This window comes from Trachypithecus francoisi, unplaced genomic scaffold (genome assembly GCF_009764315.1).
Source record: "Trachypithecus francoisi isolate TF-2019V2 unplaced genomic scaffold, Tfra_2.0 Lachesis_group15, whole genome shotgun sequence".
NCBI classification, from domain to species: domain Eukaryota; kingdom Metazoa; phylum Chordata; class Mammalia; order Primates; family Cercopithecidae; genus Trachypithecus; species Trachypithecus francoisi.
Window position 1 is genome coordinate 50,614,367 of NW_022681460.1, and position 14,444 is coordinate 50,628,810.

Here is a 14,444-nt window from a genome sequence, read left to right on the forward strand (position 1 = left end):
ACACACATTACAATCCATAAATTATTTATATATTTTTAGAGCTATGGAGATGTGAGTTCTGCAGATTTTTTTTCAGTTTTCCTAAAATCTTATTAACAAGTAAAACCATTTCATTTGATCTCTGTGGAATTTTATAGCATTGCATTAATATTAATGTGAGTTATGACAAGTTAGGACTGCAGGATTAGGTGCTTTTTTTCTGTCCTCATCATCCCACTGAGTGTTCATCTTTCTGAATGTGCTTTGAGTAGATGGCATTTTGACACATAATTCCTATGGAAATGTAAGTTTTGCTTTTACACAGCCATCAGTGAATGCTAATAAGAAAATGTATCTTAAAATTGTGAAAGCAACAGTCTGATTTTGTAGCTTAACTTGACACTGTAAGGAAGGAAATATAATTTGCATTTTCTGTAGGGCACGAGTGCCATGTTATTGTTAGGAGCATTGTTCAGTCCAAAGCTTCACTTTAAATATAAGCAATAGAAGCACAGACCAAAAATAACTTCACATTGAATGTATCTCAAACTGTAAAGTGTTCTGCTTGTGTTTCCCCCTTTTTGATTTGTTTCTCCCTTTTTGATTTGTTTCTTTTGCAATAGTTTTAAAAACAGGAAGATTCCTGGAGTACTATGCAGCCACTGAAAAGAATGAGTTAGAGCACCATGCAATGACATGGAAAAATAACCAAGATAAATATATTAAGTGAAAAATAAGTTGCAGAATCCATTTCTGTTAAAAGTAACAATTGCATACATATATATGTCAGTCATTGCATAGAAGTACTGGATGTCTGCATGAATGCATATCAGAACTGGTAACAGTTATTGTGGGGGCTATGATTATAAGAGAAACCTTACTTTATACATCATATAGTTATATGATATCTTAATTTTTATAGTAGATATGTACTATTCTACAGCACAACTTTTGTTTTCCTGAAATGGTTTTTTAATTGTGGTAAAATGCACATAACATAAAATTTACCAGCTTAACCATTTTTAAATGTACAGTTCAAAAGTATTAAAAACATTGTGCAATCAGTCTTCAGAACACTTTTAATCTTGCAACGCTAAAACTGTGTACCCTTCAACCCTCCTCCAAGCCCTGGCTACTTTCTGTCTTATGAATCTGATTACTCTAGTTATCTCATGTACATAGTGTCATATATAGCATTTGTCTTTCTGTGACTGGCTCATTTCACTTAGCATAATGTCCTCCAGGTTAGTTTTCTTTTTTTTTAAAATAAGAACAACATAAACTCTGTAGGTAACTGGGTGAAGAAATGAACAGTCACTTTGTAGTTGAGTAATGCATGTATAAATAAGTGTGCAAAATTATTTGAAATGCACATTAATAAAAACTTTTTGGTTATCACACTAACAATTTTAAAAATTCCTAGTACTCAGTGATGGTACTGAAACTTTAAAACACAATCTGACTCACTGCAACTGGGAATATAAATTGGCATAATCTTTCTGACAAGTAATTGGACAGTATATATCAGAAATTTATGTGCACTAAGTCTATTTCTTGGAAGCTAGCCTAGAAAGTACTCACACATAAGCAAAAATTTATGTTCAGAGATTTTCATTACAAAGTTATTTATTAAATAGTTATTCTAGTTAGAAACAACGTAAGTGTTTAAGTAAATTATTATACATCTCTATCCATGATTTTAAATAGGGTGGGTAGCAAAGGGTTGTATCTGAATTTCTAGGAGGGGCATATTTAGTCTGTAAAATCATACTGTAAAATTGCCATTAACTTGATTTGTTTTCAATATCAACATCAGAGGAAAGTGCAAGATTTATATGTGTATTGAAAGGAGAATGGACTTTAAAATACCAGGAATCACCAATTTATATGATGGAATATTACATATACTTTACAGTTTCAGGAATTTTAATGACATAGTAAAAGGCTCATGTTAAAAAAGGGATGGAAACTCATGATTACAGAATTATCTCAACGATGAAAAAAATGCGTTTTTAAAAAAACTTGAAGTTAATATACCAAAATGTTAACATTGTTTTCCTCTGGGTATTGGAATATTGAGTACCTAAAGTTTTCTATACTTTTTGAATTCTCTGAGATGAACGTGTTACTTTTGTGTAATCAGAGGCAAATACAGTTTAAAAATATACAATTGAAAGGGTAGATTCCAAATATAATTAGAGATATATCATTCTTCTAAAGATAATTCCATTTAAATTCCAGGGCTTTAGGATCAGATACAGGAGGATCGACCAGAAATCCTGCTGCCCACTGTGGGCTTGTTGGTTTCAAACCAAGCTATGGCTTAGTTTCCCGTCATGGTCTCATTCCCCTGGTGAATTCGATGGATGTGCCAGGAATCTTAACCAGATGTGTGGATGATGCAGCAATTGTGTTGGGTATTTATATAGTTCTATATCATTTGCAACAGTTTCTCTATAAAACAATATATCTGCCATTCATAAGTATTGCTCCTTACAGGTGCACTGGCTGGACCTGACCCCAAGGACTCTACCACAGTACATGACCCTATTAATAAACCATTCATGCTTCCCAGTTTGGCAGATGTGAGCAAACTATGTATAGGAATTCCGAAGGTAACTTTTTCCTTTCATTACTTTATAGAAATACTGTCAAGTTCAAGAGAGAGCACAGACTTGGGAGGCGGATTGGGTGGGTTTGAATCTCTGCTCTGCCACTTTTATTAATCATATGAGTTGACTATGTGAGTTAATCTCTTTTAGCTCAATTTCCCCATCTGTAAAATGGGAATAATAAAAATATTGACTTAAGAGAGATTTGTGAGGATCGATTAGATGGTCATATTAAGTCTGCAAATTGTTTCTGTAATGGGCAAGATAGTAAATATTTTAGACTTTGTGGACCATACAGTCTTTATCATAACTACTTAACTCTGCCATTATAGTGAGAAAGCAGCCACAGGCAATATGTAAATGAAAAAGTGTGTCTCTGTTCTAATAAAACTTTTATTTTCAAAAAATCAGCTGGCTTGTCACATCTGGCCTATGGTCCATAGTTTGCCAATCCCTAATGTAAAGAAAGGACTTAGCCCAAAGCCATACCTTGCATAGTAATGCCTCAAAAAATGTTAACATCTTTATTGTTATTATTATTACTACTGCATCTATTACAGTAGCAATTGAGTAATGAATACATGAATGTTATAATGTTAAATTACTAACCTTTTAAAAATATTAAGGCTTGCAATATGTTACTGCTTTAAATCTTTTAGGGAGATAAGTTACCCTGCAGAATAATGAAGTTTCACAACCTCAGCACTGTTGGTGTTTGGGGCTGGTAATTGTTTGTTGTGGGAGATTGTCCTGTGCATTGTAAGATGTTTAGTAGCATCCCTGGCCTTTACCCCTACATGCAAGTAGTACCCCACCACCAAAACCACAACCCCACAACCAAAAATGTCTGCAGACATTGTCAAGTGTCTCCTGGTTAGGGAAAAGGAGACAAAAGTAACCCCCAGGTAAGACCACTGCTATAGAGAAATACTACTTTATTTAAAATCTTCCATTAAGGTAATATATGTAAGGCCAAGTGCAGTGGCTTACAACTGTAATCCCAGCACTTTGGGAAGCCAAGGCAGGAAGATCGCTTGAGATCAGGAGTTTGAGACCAGCCTGGGCAACATACAGAGACCCTATCTCTACAAAAAGTTAAAAAAAAAAAAAAAAAGGTGTGGGGTGTGGTGGCATGCATCTGTGGTCCTAGCTGTTTGGGAGGCTGAGGTGGGAGGATTGCTTGAGTCCAGGAGGTTGAGACTGCTGTGAGCCATGATTGCACCACTGCACTCCAGCCTGGGTGACAGAGCAAGACCCTGCCTCAAAAAAAAAAAAAAGGCAGTATCTGTGCCTTCTTTTAAGAATTTATTTATAGAGATCACAGGCTTTTAAACAGACCCAGTTTGAAATCCTAGACCCTCTACTTACCTGCTATTTAACATTAGGAAAGTAACTTCTTATGTCAAGATTTTTCATTAATAAAATGAAGGATTATAATACCTAGATCACAGGCTTGTTAAAAGCATGACATGAGAGAACCTTTGAAAATCATCTAACAGGGTACATGATACATGAGCAATTAGCATATATGCTGATATATACTGATATGCTGTTAGGTACCTGATACATAATGAGCATTTAACAAATATTTTCCCCAACTAGATCTCCAATCTTTAATGTTGTTATATCCAGATCATAGTATCTAGTACTATGCTTTGTCATACCATAAACTCTTAAATGGATTCAGTCTTTCTAGCTACCTACTAGCAATTTTATCATATTTTCTAATGTATTACCAAAGGTCCTGAAGTACAAATTTTTATAAAATCATCTATACAGATGAAGTACAAATTTTTATGAAATGATCTATACAGTTTCAATTTTGTATCTTGACTTTTTCCTGTAAGGAATATCTTGTACCAGAATTATCAAGTGAAGTACGGTCTCTTTGGTCCAAAGCTGCTGACCTCTTTGAGTCTGAGGGGGCCAAAGTACTTGAAGTATCCCTTCCTCACACCAGTTATTCAATTGTCTGCTACCATGTATTGTGCACATCGGAAGTGGCATCAAATATGGCAAGATTTGATGGGCTACAATATGGTAAGATGGCTGGGTTATTTTATTTTTAAGGTAGTTGTTGCAAACATTTGAAAAGTTCACTTATTAGTGACAAAATAGTTAATGCTTGAGATAATGTTAATGATTCAGAAAAGTTAATCAGTGAGTCATTTTTTACCTTTGTCATTTTAGACTTGTACTGACTATTTGTCATAAATACCTGTGTATGTTTGGTTTGCCTCTCAGGACTGTGAATAACTTGAAGGGATAGTATCTTGTTGTCGTATGCTCAATCCCACTAATGTAGTGCTTGATACATGGTAGGAGCTCAATAAATGTTTGAATGAATGAATGAGGGAGTGAACAAATGGAGTTTCTTTCTTGGTTCTTTTCTTCTCTCTCCATGATCAGTCAGTCAAAAGGCAGATAGGGAAAAGAAACCATTAAGGGCAACTCCCTAAACTTTAATATTGGTCACAAAAATGTGAATCTAAATTAGCTGAGCATGGTGCGGCATACCTGTAATCTAAGCTACTCAGGAGGCTGAGGTAGGAGAATCACTGACAAGGGAGGCAGAAGTTGTAGTGAGCTGAGATCACGCCACTGCACTCTAGCCTGGGTGACAGAGTGAGACTCCATCTCAAATAAATAAATAAATAAAGTGAATCTAGGCCTGGCTTTAGCCCAAACTTTACTGACTTTACTTCCTTTCAAGTAATATTTACCCTTATCTTATTTTCAGGTCACAGATGTGACATTGATGTGTCCACTGAAGCCATGTATGCTGCAACCAGACGAGAAGGGTTCAATGATGTGGTGAGAGGAAGAATTCTCTCAGGAAACTTTTTCTTATTAAAAGAGTAAGACAACTCATTTAGGAATTTTCTTCATTCTTGAACCATCAAGTAACATGTCTCTATCAGGTCTTATAAGTCAAGATATTTGGTAAAGAAACAAAATCTTTATGATTTGAATTAGAAAAGACCTGTTTATGGTACTTTTGGGTCCTGGTATTCAAAAACAAAAGAAATACTGGTACTTTAGCTAAACGATTGGTACAGATGACAGGCAGCCCTCCATATCTGTGGGGTTTGCAAGCTTGGATTCAACCAAACACAAATCAAAAATATTCAAAAAATAAAATAAAAGATAACATACAACAATAAAAAGTAATACAAATTAAAAAGCAATACAGTATAACAACTGTTTGCATCGCATTTACATTGTATTAGATGTTACAAGTAATCTAGGGATGATTTGAAACGTGCAGGAGGTGTGCATAGGTTTTATGCAAATACTACACCATTTTATATGAGACTTGAATATCCTCAGAGTTTGGTATCCAAAGGGGTCTTGGAACCAAACCCCCAACAGACACCAAGGGATGAGTGTAAGTAGGAAGCCATTAAGGATTTTAATCTCATTAAATGTCCCTTGGGTATTACCACATTGGTTTATTGCTGTTAGAGCCTTAAGCAGGGAGTTGTATTGTTTCTTGAAAATGTATTGAATCAACTTAGTTTTTCCTTATATTATGTATGTCTTTGCTCTAAGAAAGAATTCAAAATGACTATGACTCCTCCTTCAATTGTCTTCATTATGAGTTTATTCACGATCTTGTGAACAAGCCTCATCTTCCATACCACCACGTATGTCTAAGAGGACATGAGAAGTGTGAAAAAGCAAGATTGGTTGTTGTAATGCAGAACTTCATTACATGGAGTTTTTCTCCATGCCCTCAAGGACAGAAATCATTTTATTTATCTGTGCATCCTCTCAGGGCCGATAGTTAGAATTACTTTTTATTTTTGAGACAGGGTCTCACTCTATCACCAGGCTGGAGTGCAGTGGAGTGATCTCAGCTCACTGCAGCCTAAACCTCTTGGGCTTAAGTGATCCTACTACCTAAGCCTCCCTAGTAGCTGAAGCTACAAGCATGTACCACCATGCCCAGCTAATTTTTGTATTTTCTGTAGAGACGGGTTCCTGCCATGTTGCCCAGGCTGGTCTCCAACTCCTGGGTTCAAGCAGTCCGCCCACCTCAGCCTCCAAAGTGCAGGTGTTACAGGCATGAGCCACAATGCCAGGCCACGGGATTACTTTTTCTAAGAATACTATTTGAGGCTGGGCCCGGTGGCTCATGCCTGTAATCCCAGCACTTTGGAAGGCCGAGGTGGGCAGATCACCTGAGGTCAGGAGTTTGACCAACATGACGAAACATGATGACCAACATGACAAAACCCTATCTCTACTAAAAGTACAAAAATTAGCCGGGCGTGGTGGTAGGCATCTGTAATCCCAGCTACTCAGGAGGCTGAGGCAGGAGAATCACTTGAACCCAAGAGGCAGAGGTTGCAGTGAGCCAAGATAATGCCACTGCACTCCAGCCTGGGCAGCAGAGTGAAACTCCATCTCAAAAAAAAAAAAAGAAAAAAAAGAATACTATTTGATTATGTTCCAGATTAAAAGACTGTTACCATATTGACCAGATGCTTGTAATGAATTTGGAGTATGAAAAGAAAATGAAATATTGCTAAGAAATTTTCTAAGGGAAAACTCTTACTAAAGATGTTACTTTTGCCAAATATTACTGATTAGAAACATATTGTTTATCTCAGGGCACAAGTTGATGAATTATATAGGTCATTGTAACAGCATAAAAAGAAATTGAAGGAGAGGAGTCAGAAAGTATTTCTCATGATCACCATTTGGGGGTTCTGATAAAAGGAACCTGTAGAGACGGGTTCCTGCCATGGTATCCTAGCTCCTGAGTCAGTTCCAAGTTGGGTCAACTTGGGTGGACAAAGGTGATAGGAAAAATGGGATTTGGAATACTTTTTTTATTTTAAGAAGTCAACTTATGTGCCAGAAAGAGTTTATTTATTTATTTATTTATTTATTTATTTTATTTTTTATTTTTGAGATGGAGTCTCACTCTGTCACCCAGGCTGGAGTGCAGCGGCACAATCTTGGTCCACTGCAACCCCGCCTCCTGGGTTCAAACGATTCTTCTGCCTCAGCCTTCCGAGTAGCTGGGAGTACAGGTGCACACCACCATGCCTAGCTAATTTTTGTATTTTTAGTAGAGACAGGGTTTCAACATATTGGCCAGGCTGGTCTCGAACTCTTGACCTCATGATTCTGCCCGCCTCGGCCTCCCAAAGTGCTGGGATTACAGGCATGAGCCACCATGCCTGACCAGGAAGAGTTTATTTTTAATTGACATAAATATTACCTATATACCACATTTATATCTACCTTTTGCTATTTATCTTCTATTTGTCCCATCTGTTCTTTTTTTCTTTTAACCTTTTCTTCTGCTTTTTTTCTTTAAATAGTAATTTTTCTCTTAAAAAATGATCTAAAATGGGGAAAATAGTGTCATTTATATTTACCTATGTATTTAGTATTTCTAGTGCTTTTCTCTCTGCTCTAGAGATGTAAATTTCCATCTGGTATAATTTTGTTTTTACTTGAAGAACTTTCTTTAATATTTCTTGTAGTCCTGTTGGCAGTGAATTCTTTCAGCTTTGGTTTATATGTAAAACTCTTTATTTTGCTTTTAATTTTGAAAGATATTTTCTCTGGGTTAAAAAATATAGGTTAAGCTGGGCACAGGTGCACTCCTGTAGTTACAGCTACTCAGGTGGCTGAGGTGGGAGGATTGCTTGAGCCCAGGAGTGAGAACCTGCAGTGAGCTATAATCGCACCACTGTACTTAAGCCTGAGCGACAGAGTAAGAGCCCATCTCTTTAAAAAACAAACAAAAAAAACCATAGGTTGCTTCTTCTTTCTGTACTTTAAAGGTTTTGTTCCATTGTCTTCTGGCTTACATAGTTTCTGAGAAGTCTGTTGTCGTTCTTATGGTCATTCCTCTGTATGTAATGTATCTTTTTTTCCTCTGGCTGATTTTAAGATTTTTCTGTTTATCATTGGTTTTCAGGAATTTGACTGTGATGTGCCTTGGTGTGGTTCTCTGCATATTTCTTCTGCATAGGGATTTGTTAAGCAGCTTTGGTCAGTTGGGTTATAGTTTTAATCAAATTTGGAAAATGTTGGCTACTATTTTCTCAAATGTTTTTTCTGTCCTCCATCTGTCTGGGACTCTTTTCACACGTGTGTTAATCTGCCTGATGTTGTCCCACAGCTCACAGACACTACATTCTTTTTTTCCCCCAGTCTTTTTTCCTTCTCTACTTCTTTTTGGTTAGTTTCCATTACTGTTTTCAGAATCACTCATCTTTTTTTCTGTTATGTGGATTCTTTCCAGTATGTTTTTTATATATTGTATTTTTTTCTCTAGAAGTTCCATGTAGGTCTTCTTATCCCTTCAATTTCTTCATTATTTTATGTTTTCTTCTACCATCTTGAACATATAGAACATATTTAGGCTGAGTGCGGTGGCTCAGGCCTGTAATCTCAGCACTTTGGGAGGCCAAGGCGGGTGGATCACTTGAGGTCAAGAGTTTGAGACCAGCCTGGCCAACATGGCAAAACCTGTCTCTACTAAAAATACAAAAATTAGCTGGGTGGGGTGGCATATGCCTGTAATTCCAGCTATCGGGACACTGAGGTACAAGAATCACTTGAACCTGGGAGGCAGAGGTTGCAGTAACCCGAGATTGTGCCACTGCACCCCAGCCTGGGTGACGGAATGACCCAGGAGACTCTGTCTCCAAAAAAAATAAGAACGTGTTTATGGTAGCTTTTAATGTTCTTATGTACTCATTCCAACATATTTGCATCTGTTTGTATTAATGCTTTTTCCCTCTCTGGTTATGGGTCATATTTTTTGCTTCTTTTTATGTCTGTATATTGTGAATTTTACATTGTCATTTGCTAGACTTTTGTTATATTCCTTTAAACAGTGTTCAGCTTTTTCCCAGGGTGCAATGAAGTTGCTTGGAATTTGTTGGATCTTTTCAAGTCTTCTTTTAAAGCTTTGTGAAGATAAATCCAAAGCAGCCTTTAGTCCAGGGCTAATTTTACTTTACTTTGAGGTGTTGCTTTGATGTTACATATATTCAAGTCTTTTTGCTTTGGCTGTTAGAAACACAAACTATTTCCAGCCCTGTTTGAGCTCTAGGAATTGTTGGGTCCACTGCTTTTTGGGGATTGTTTCCCCAGCCTTGGGAATTTCTTCTCGTGCATTCATAGATCAGTACTCAGCCAAAGACTCAAGGAATCTCCCTGCAGATCTCTTGAGCTCTCTGTGCCACTCCCTCCTACTCAGTACCCTGCTTTGCAAATTCTAGCTGCCTTTGCCTCCTTGAACTTCAGATCTCTGTCTCTAACTTACCCCGCGCCCCCCATACTGTTTAGCTTCCTCTCTGGAATGAGGCCTGAAAACTGCCCCTAGGCATTAAGCTGGGGAAATCAAAGGGCATATCTCATTTTCTTTTCTTTTCTTTTTTTGGAGACAGGACCTCACTTGGTCACCCAAGCCGGAGTGCATTGGTGTGACCATGGCTCACTGGCAGCCTCGACCTCCCAGGCTCAAGCTCTTCTCAGCAACCCTCAACACTCCCCACCCCCCAGTGAAGCTAGGACTACTGCAGAATTTTCTGTAGAGACAGGATCTCCCTGTGTTGCCCAGGCTGGTCTTAAGCTCCTAGGCTCAAGGAATCCTCCGCGCTCCCCACTCGCATCCCCCACAGGCATGAGGGACCACACCTGGCCTGGCTTACGTCATTTGTTTCTCTTCTTCCCTCACAACTTTTTCTCCTTAATGTCTGTTGTCTAATGTCTGAAAATGGTCATTTCATATATTTTGTCCAGTTTTCTAGTTGTTTAACAAGGCAGGGTGTCTTAGTTTTTGTTTGTTTGTTTGTTTGTTTGTTTTTAATCCCCTATTCTGAGAAGCAGTCTTAGTTCATTTTTGCTGCTATAACAGAATGTCTGAGACTGGGTGATTTATAATGAATGGAGATTTACTGGCTCACAGTTCTGGAGGCTGGGAAGTCCAACACTGAGAAGCCAGCACCTGGTGAGGGCCTTCTTGCTATGTCCACACATGGCAGAAAGCAAGGGTGGGGAGAAAAAGAGGGAGAGAAAGGGAAAGCACATGGGGGCTGAACTTTCCCTCTTAGAATGGCACCAGTCCCACTCAAGAGTGGAGTTGTTATGGCCCAATCACCTCTTAAAGGCCCCATCTCTTAAGACTGTTACAGTGGCAATTAAATTTCAGCATGAGTTTTAGAGGGGGCAAACATTCAAACCATAACACAGGGTAAATTCCATCTCCGTTACTCCATCTTGGATGGAAGCAGTTCTTCTTCTGAGCCATATTTAAAGTAGGAAGAAATAAAGTAGAAAACAAGTATTTGTTCTTTTTTTTTTTCTTTTTTTTTTTTTTTTTTGAGACGGAGTCTTGCTCTGTTGCCAGGCCGGAGTGCAGTGGCGCAATCTTGGCTCACTGCATCCTCCACCTTCAAGCGATTCTCCTCCTGCCTCAGCCTCCATAGTAGCTGGGACTACAGGCGCCCACCACCATGCCTGGCTAATTTTTTTTGTATTTTTAGTAGAGTTAGGATTTCACCATGTTGGCCAGTCTGGTCTCAAACTCCTGACCTTGTGATCCACCCGCCTCAGCCTCCCAAATTGCTGGGATTACAGGCATGAGCCACCAGGCCCGGCCAGTATTTGTTCTTTATAAAATTCAGGTTTTGGACTGTGGTGTTTAAACCACTTAGTTGTTGTCAGTGTGTAAATTATATGTGATGCCTGCATTGGTCTCTCTGTAGACCTGGTGGTCAAATAAGAGTAAGGACCTATGATATTGCTGTACCACCCTTTTAGAGTAAAATATATTTCACATTTTTATCATATTTTATTTGGCCCTCAATAAAACTGGAGCAGGTATATCCATTTTTACCATTGTGGGAACTGAGGTTTAGAACAGTTAGTTCTTGCTAGCCTCTCCTAACAGTTTCAGAAGAATCCAAAGGATTTTTTTTTCCTTTTCTTAGTATCATTGACTTATGGTTGCTCCTATGTCTGCCCTTTTCTTTAGTCTTTTTAGTAAAATAAGCATTCTTGAATTTCACATTTCTACCCCTGGGCTATATCTATCCATAAAATACAAAATTCAAATACTGCGTAGTCTATTGCTGTCTGTTTTAGTAACCTTTAGAAAGTAATTTATTGCTATGTGCTTTACTCTCCTCACCAATGAATATTCTTGTTTAATGATAGTCCTGGAATTATTAATATTTTGAGATTATACATGTAGAATTGCATCTACTAGTGAATTCTGAATTCTGATTGATTAATTTATATATATAAGCTTTTAGAGTGGCAGCACAATGGAAGAGAATTCATTTTTATATGTTAAGAATCTTAGTGGTGCCTCCTCATAAAAGCCAAGAATCCAGTGGTTTTGTTTTTTTTTTTAAACAATGCCTAAACTCTTTATTTCACCAACCAGTATTTCTGATTTTCTTCCTGATGCAGGATTTTAAAACCTTAGAAGTCTATAAATACTGCATTCAGACTTTCCACATCAAGAGAAAGGGGCCCAGGGCAGAAGATGTCAGGCCCCAGGCTGTTTTGGGTGGGAAAAGTCGCAAAGATTTCTCAACAGTCTGTGTCAGTTTTCTAACTTAATCGAAACACCTTTAAGCTCTGCTTCATCCCCAAACTTTCCCCTGTGGCGTCTACGATAGAAAAACACTCCTCTCTCATATACACCCCACCACTGGGGAGCCCGGGGGAAGGGAATGGGCATTACACAGGCAAGCCAAACTTTTTATTCTAAGCTAGAAAATGGAAATCCAATGGTTCTTTATCAAGCCTAATGTAAGATAATTGATTAAAAGAAAAATATAAAAAATCCTTAAAAACGACACCCACTTTTTTCACACAGAAACTATGAAAATTATTTCGTCAAAGCACAGAAAGTGAGACGCCTCATTGCTAATGACTTTGTAAATGCTTTTAACTCTGGAGTAGATGTCTTGCTAACTCCCACCACCTTGAGTGAGGCAGTACCATACTTGGAGTTCATCAAAGAGGACAACAGAACCCGAAGTACTCAGGATGATATTTTTACACAAGCTGTAAATATGGCAGGTGAGGATTCCTCAGGAACATTCTGGTTTTCTTCAAATTCTTAGGCAGGTATTCTGGTCTTCAACTTAAGATTCTAGCTAGATGGTTCCCTAAAAGCAAAAGTCTATCCTTTTGGAATGCTTAGGAGTGTGTGTGTGTACATGTATTAGTCTGTTCTGACACTGCTATAAAGAAATAGCTGAGACTGGATAATTTATTTTAAAAAGGAGGTTTAATTGGCTCACAGCTCTGCAGGCTGTACAGGAAGCTGAGCACCTTCCGCTTCTGCGAATGCCTCAGGAAACTTAAATTCACAGTGGAAAGTGAAGGAGAAGCAGCCATGTCTTACATGGCCCAGCCCAAGCAAGAAAGGAAAGGGAAAGATGCTACACACTTTTAAAACAACCAAGTCTTGTAATAACTCATTCACTATCACAAGAACAGCACCAAGGGGAATGGTGTTAAGCCATTTATGAGAAACCGTCCCCATGATCTAGTCACCTTCCACTAGGCCCCACCTTCAACACTGGGGATTACAATTCAACATGAGATTTGGATGGGAACACAGATCCAAACCGTATCAGTACACGTGCATGCACTCTCACCACACACACACAAACACAACACACTTAGTAGTTTTTTTTTTTAACTTTTATTTCGGAAAATTTAAAACCCACAGAAAAGCTGAAAAAGTAGTATAATGAATGCTGATATGCCCTTCACCTGGATGTAATCTTGTTAACATTTTGCCTTATTTGCTTTGCCCTTCTCTTCCTCTTTCTACACACACACACTCACACGCACACACAACTTTGTTTTTACCTGAATCATTTGAAAGTTTCAGATGTCATGACACTTCACCCCTAAATTCTTTTGTACAAATCTTATAAGAATAAATTCTCTTACAGAACCACAATTCCATTGTCATACCTAAGAAAACTAACATGATTAATAATTCAAATGTAGTTTATATTCAAATTTTCTCAGTCCTACCAAAAATGTCTTTTGTAAGTTATCTTTCCTCCTGATATATTACATTAGTTTATGGTATCTTTTTAAAACCTAGAACAATCACCCCACCTCTCTTTTTGTTTAAAACCACATCAGGCTGTGCTGTAATTTTTGTTTCAATCATCAAACATAATGTAGAAAACTTAAGAGGAAAAGGAAAGTCTGTTACATTTACCTATACTTTTGCTTACTGTGTTCTTTCTTCCCTCCTGAAGTACCAAGATTCTTTATTTTGTCACTTCCATTTAGAGAAATTTCTTTGGCCTTTCTTTTAGGGTAGTTCTGCTGATGAAAAATTTATCATAGCTTTCCTTTTGAGAGTGTGTTGATTTCCCTTTGATTTTTAAAGGTTATTTTTGCTGGATGTAGAACTCTGGTTCAACAGTTCTTATCTTTAGCACTTAAAAAAATGTTAAGAGCCCAGTCCACTTGTGCTGTAGGATGTCCCATCCATAGTCAGGATTTGTCAGATTGCTTCCTCATGATTGGGTTGAGTTAAACATTTTTGGTAGAAATACTACATAATCTTCATGTCAGGAAACAGTTAGTATCAGTTTCCTGACTGATATCATTTTTGGAAACCAATTTGATCACTTGGCTAAGGAAGTAACTGCTAGATGTTCCTTTATAAAAAGGTACATTTTTCCTTTTATCATTTTTTAAGCAATTTCTGGGGTGAGGTTTTGAGACCATGTGAATATCCTATTTTCCAATAATCTTGAACCCAGTTTTAGCATTCATTGATTATCCTTGAAATATTAACTAGAGAATTACAACATTCTGGCTTTACTAATT

The 14,444-nt window shown here is 37.6% G+C and overlaps 1 protein-coding gene and 1 long non-coding RNA gene across 2 annotated transcripts in view; one reads left to right on the top strand and one right to left on the bottom strand.

Annotated features, from left to right (window-relative positions):
• QRSL1 (glutaminyl-tRNA amidotransferase subunit QRSL1) overlaps nt 1-14,444 on the top strand; it is a 36,115-nt gene that overhangs the window by 20,616 nt on the left and 1,055 nt on the right. The window contains exons 6-10 of the mRNA XM_033234740.1: nt 2,221-2,396; nt 2,479-2,594; nt 4,439-4,631; nt 5,332-5,449; nt 12,454-12,659. Of these exons, the coding sequence (XP_033090631.1) occupies nt 2,221-2,396; nt 2,479-2,594; nt 4,439-4,631; nt 5,332-5,449; nt 12,454-12,659 (809 nt within the window). The remainder of the gene's footprint in view (nt 1-2,220; nt 2,397-2,478; nt 2,595-4,438; nt 4,632-5,331; nt 5,450-12,453; nt 12,660-14,444) is intronic.
• Nucleotides 1-14,444, bottom strand: part of LOC117097154 — a 47,983-nt gene that overhangs the window by 7,679 nt on the left and 25,860 nt on the right. The gene's annotated exons all lie outside the window — the stretch shown is intronic.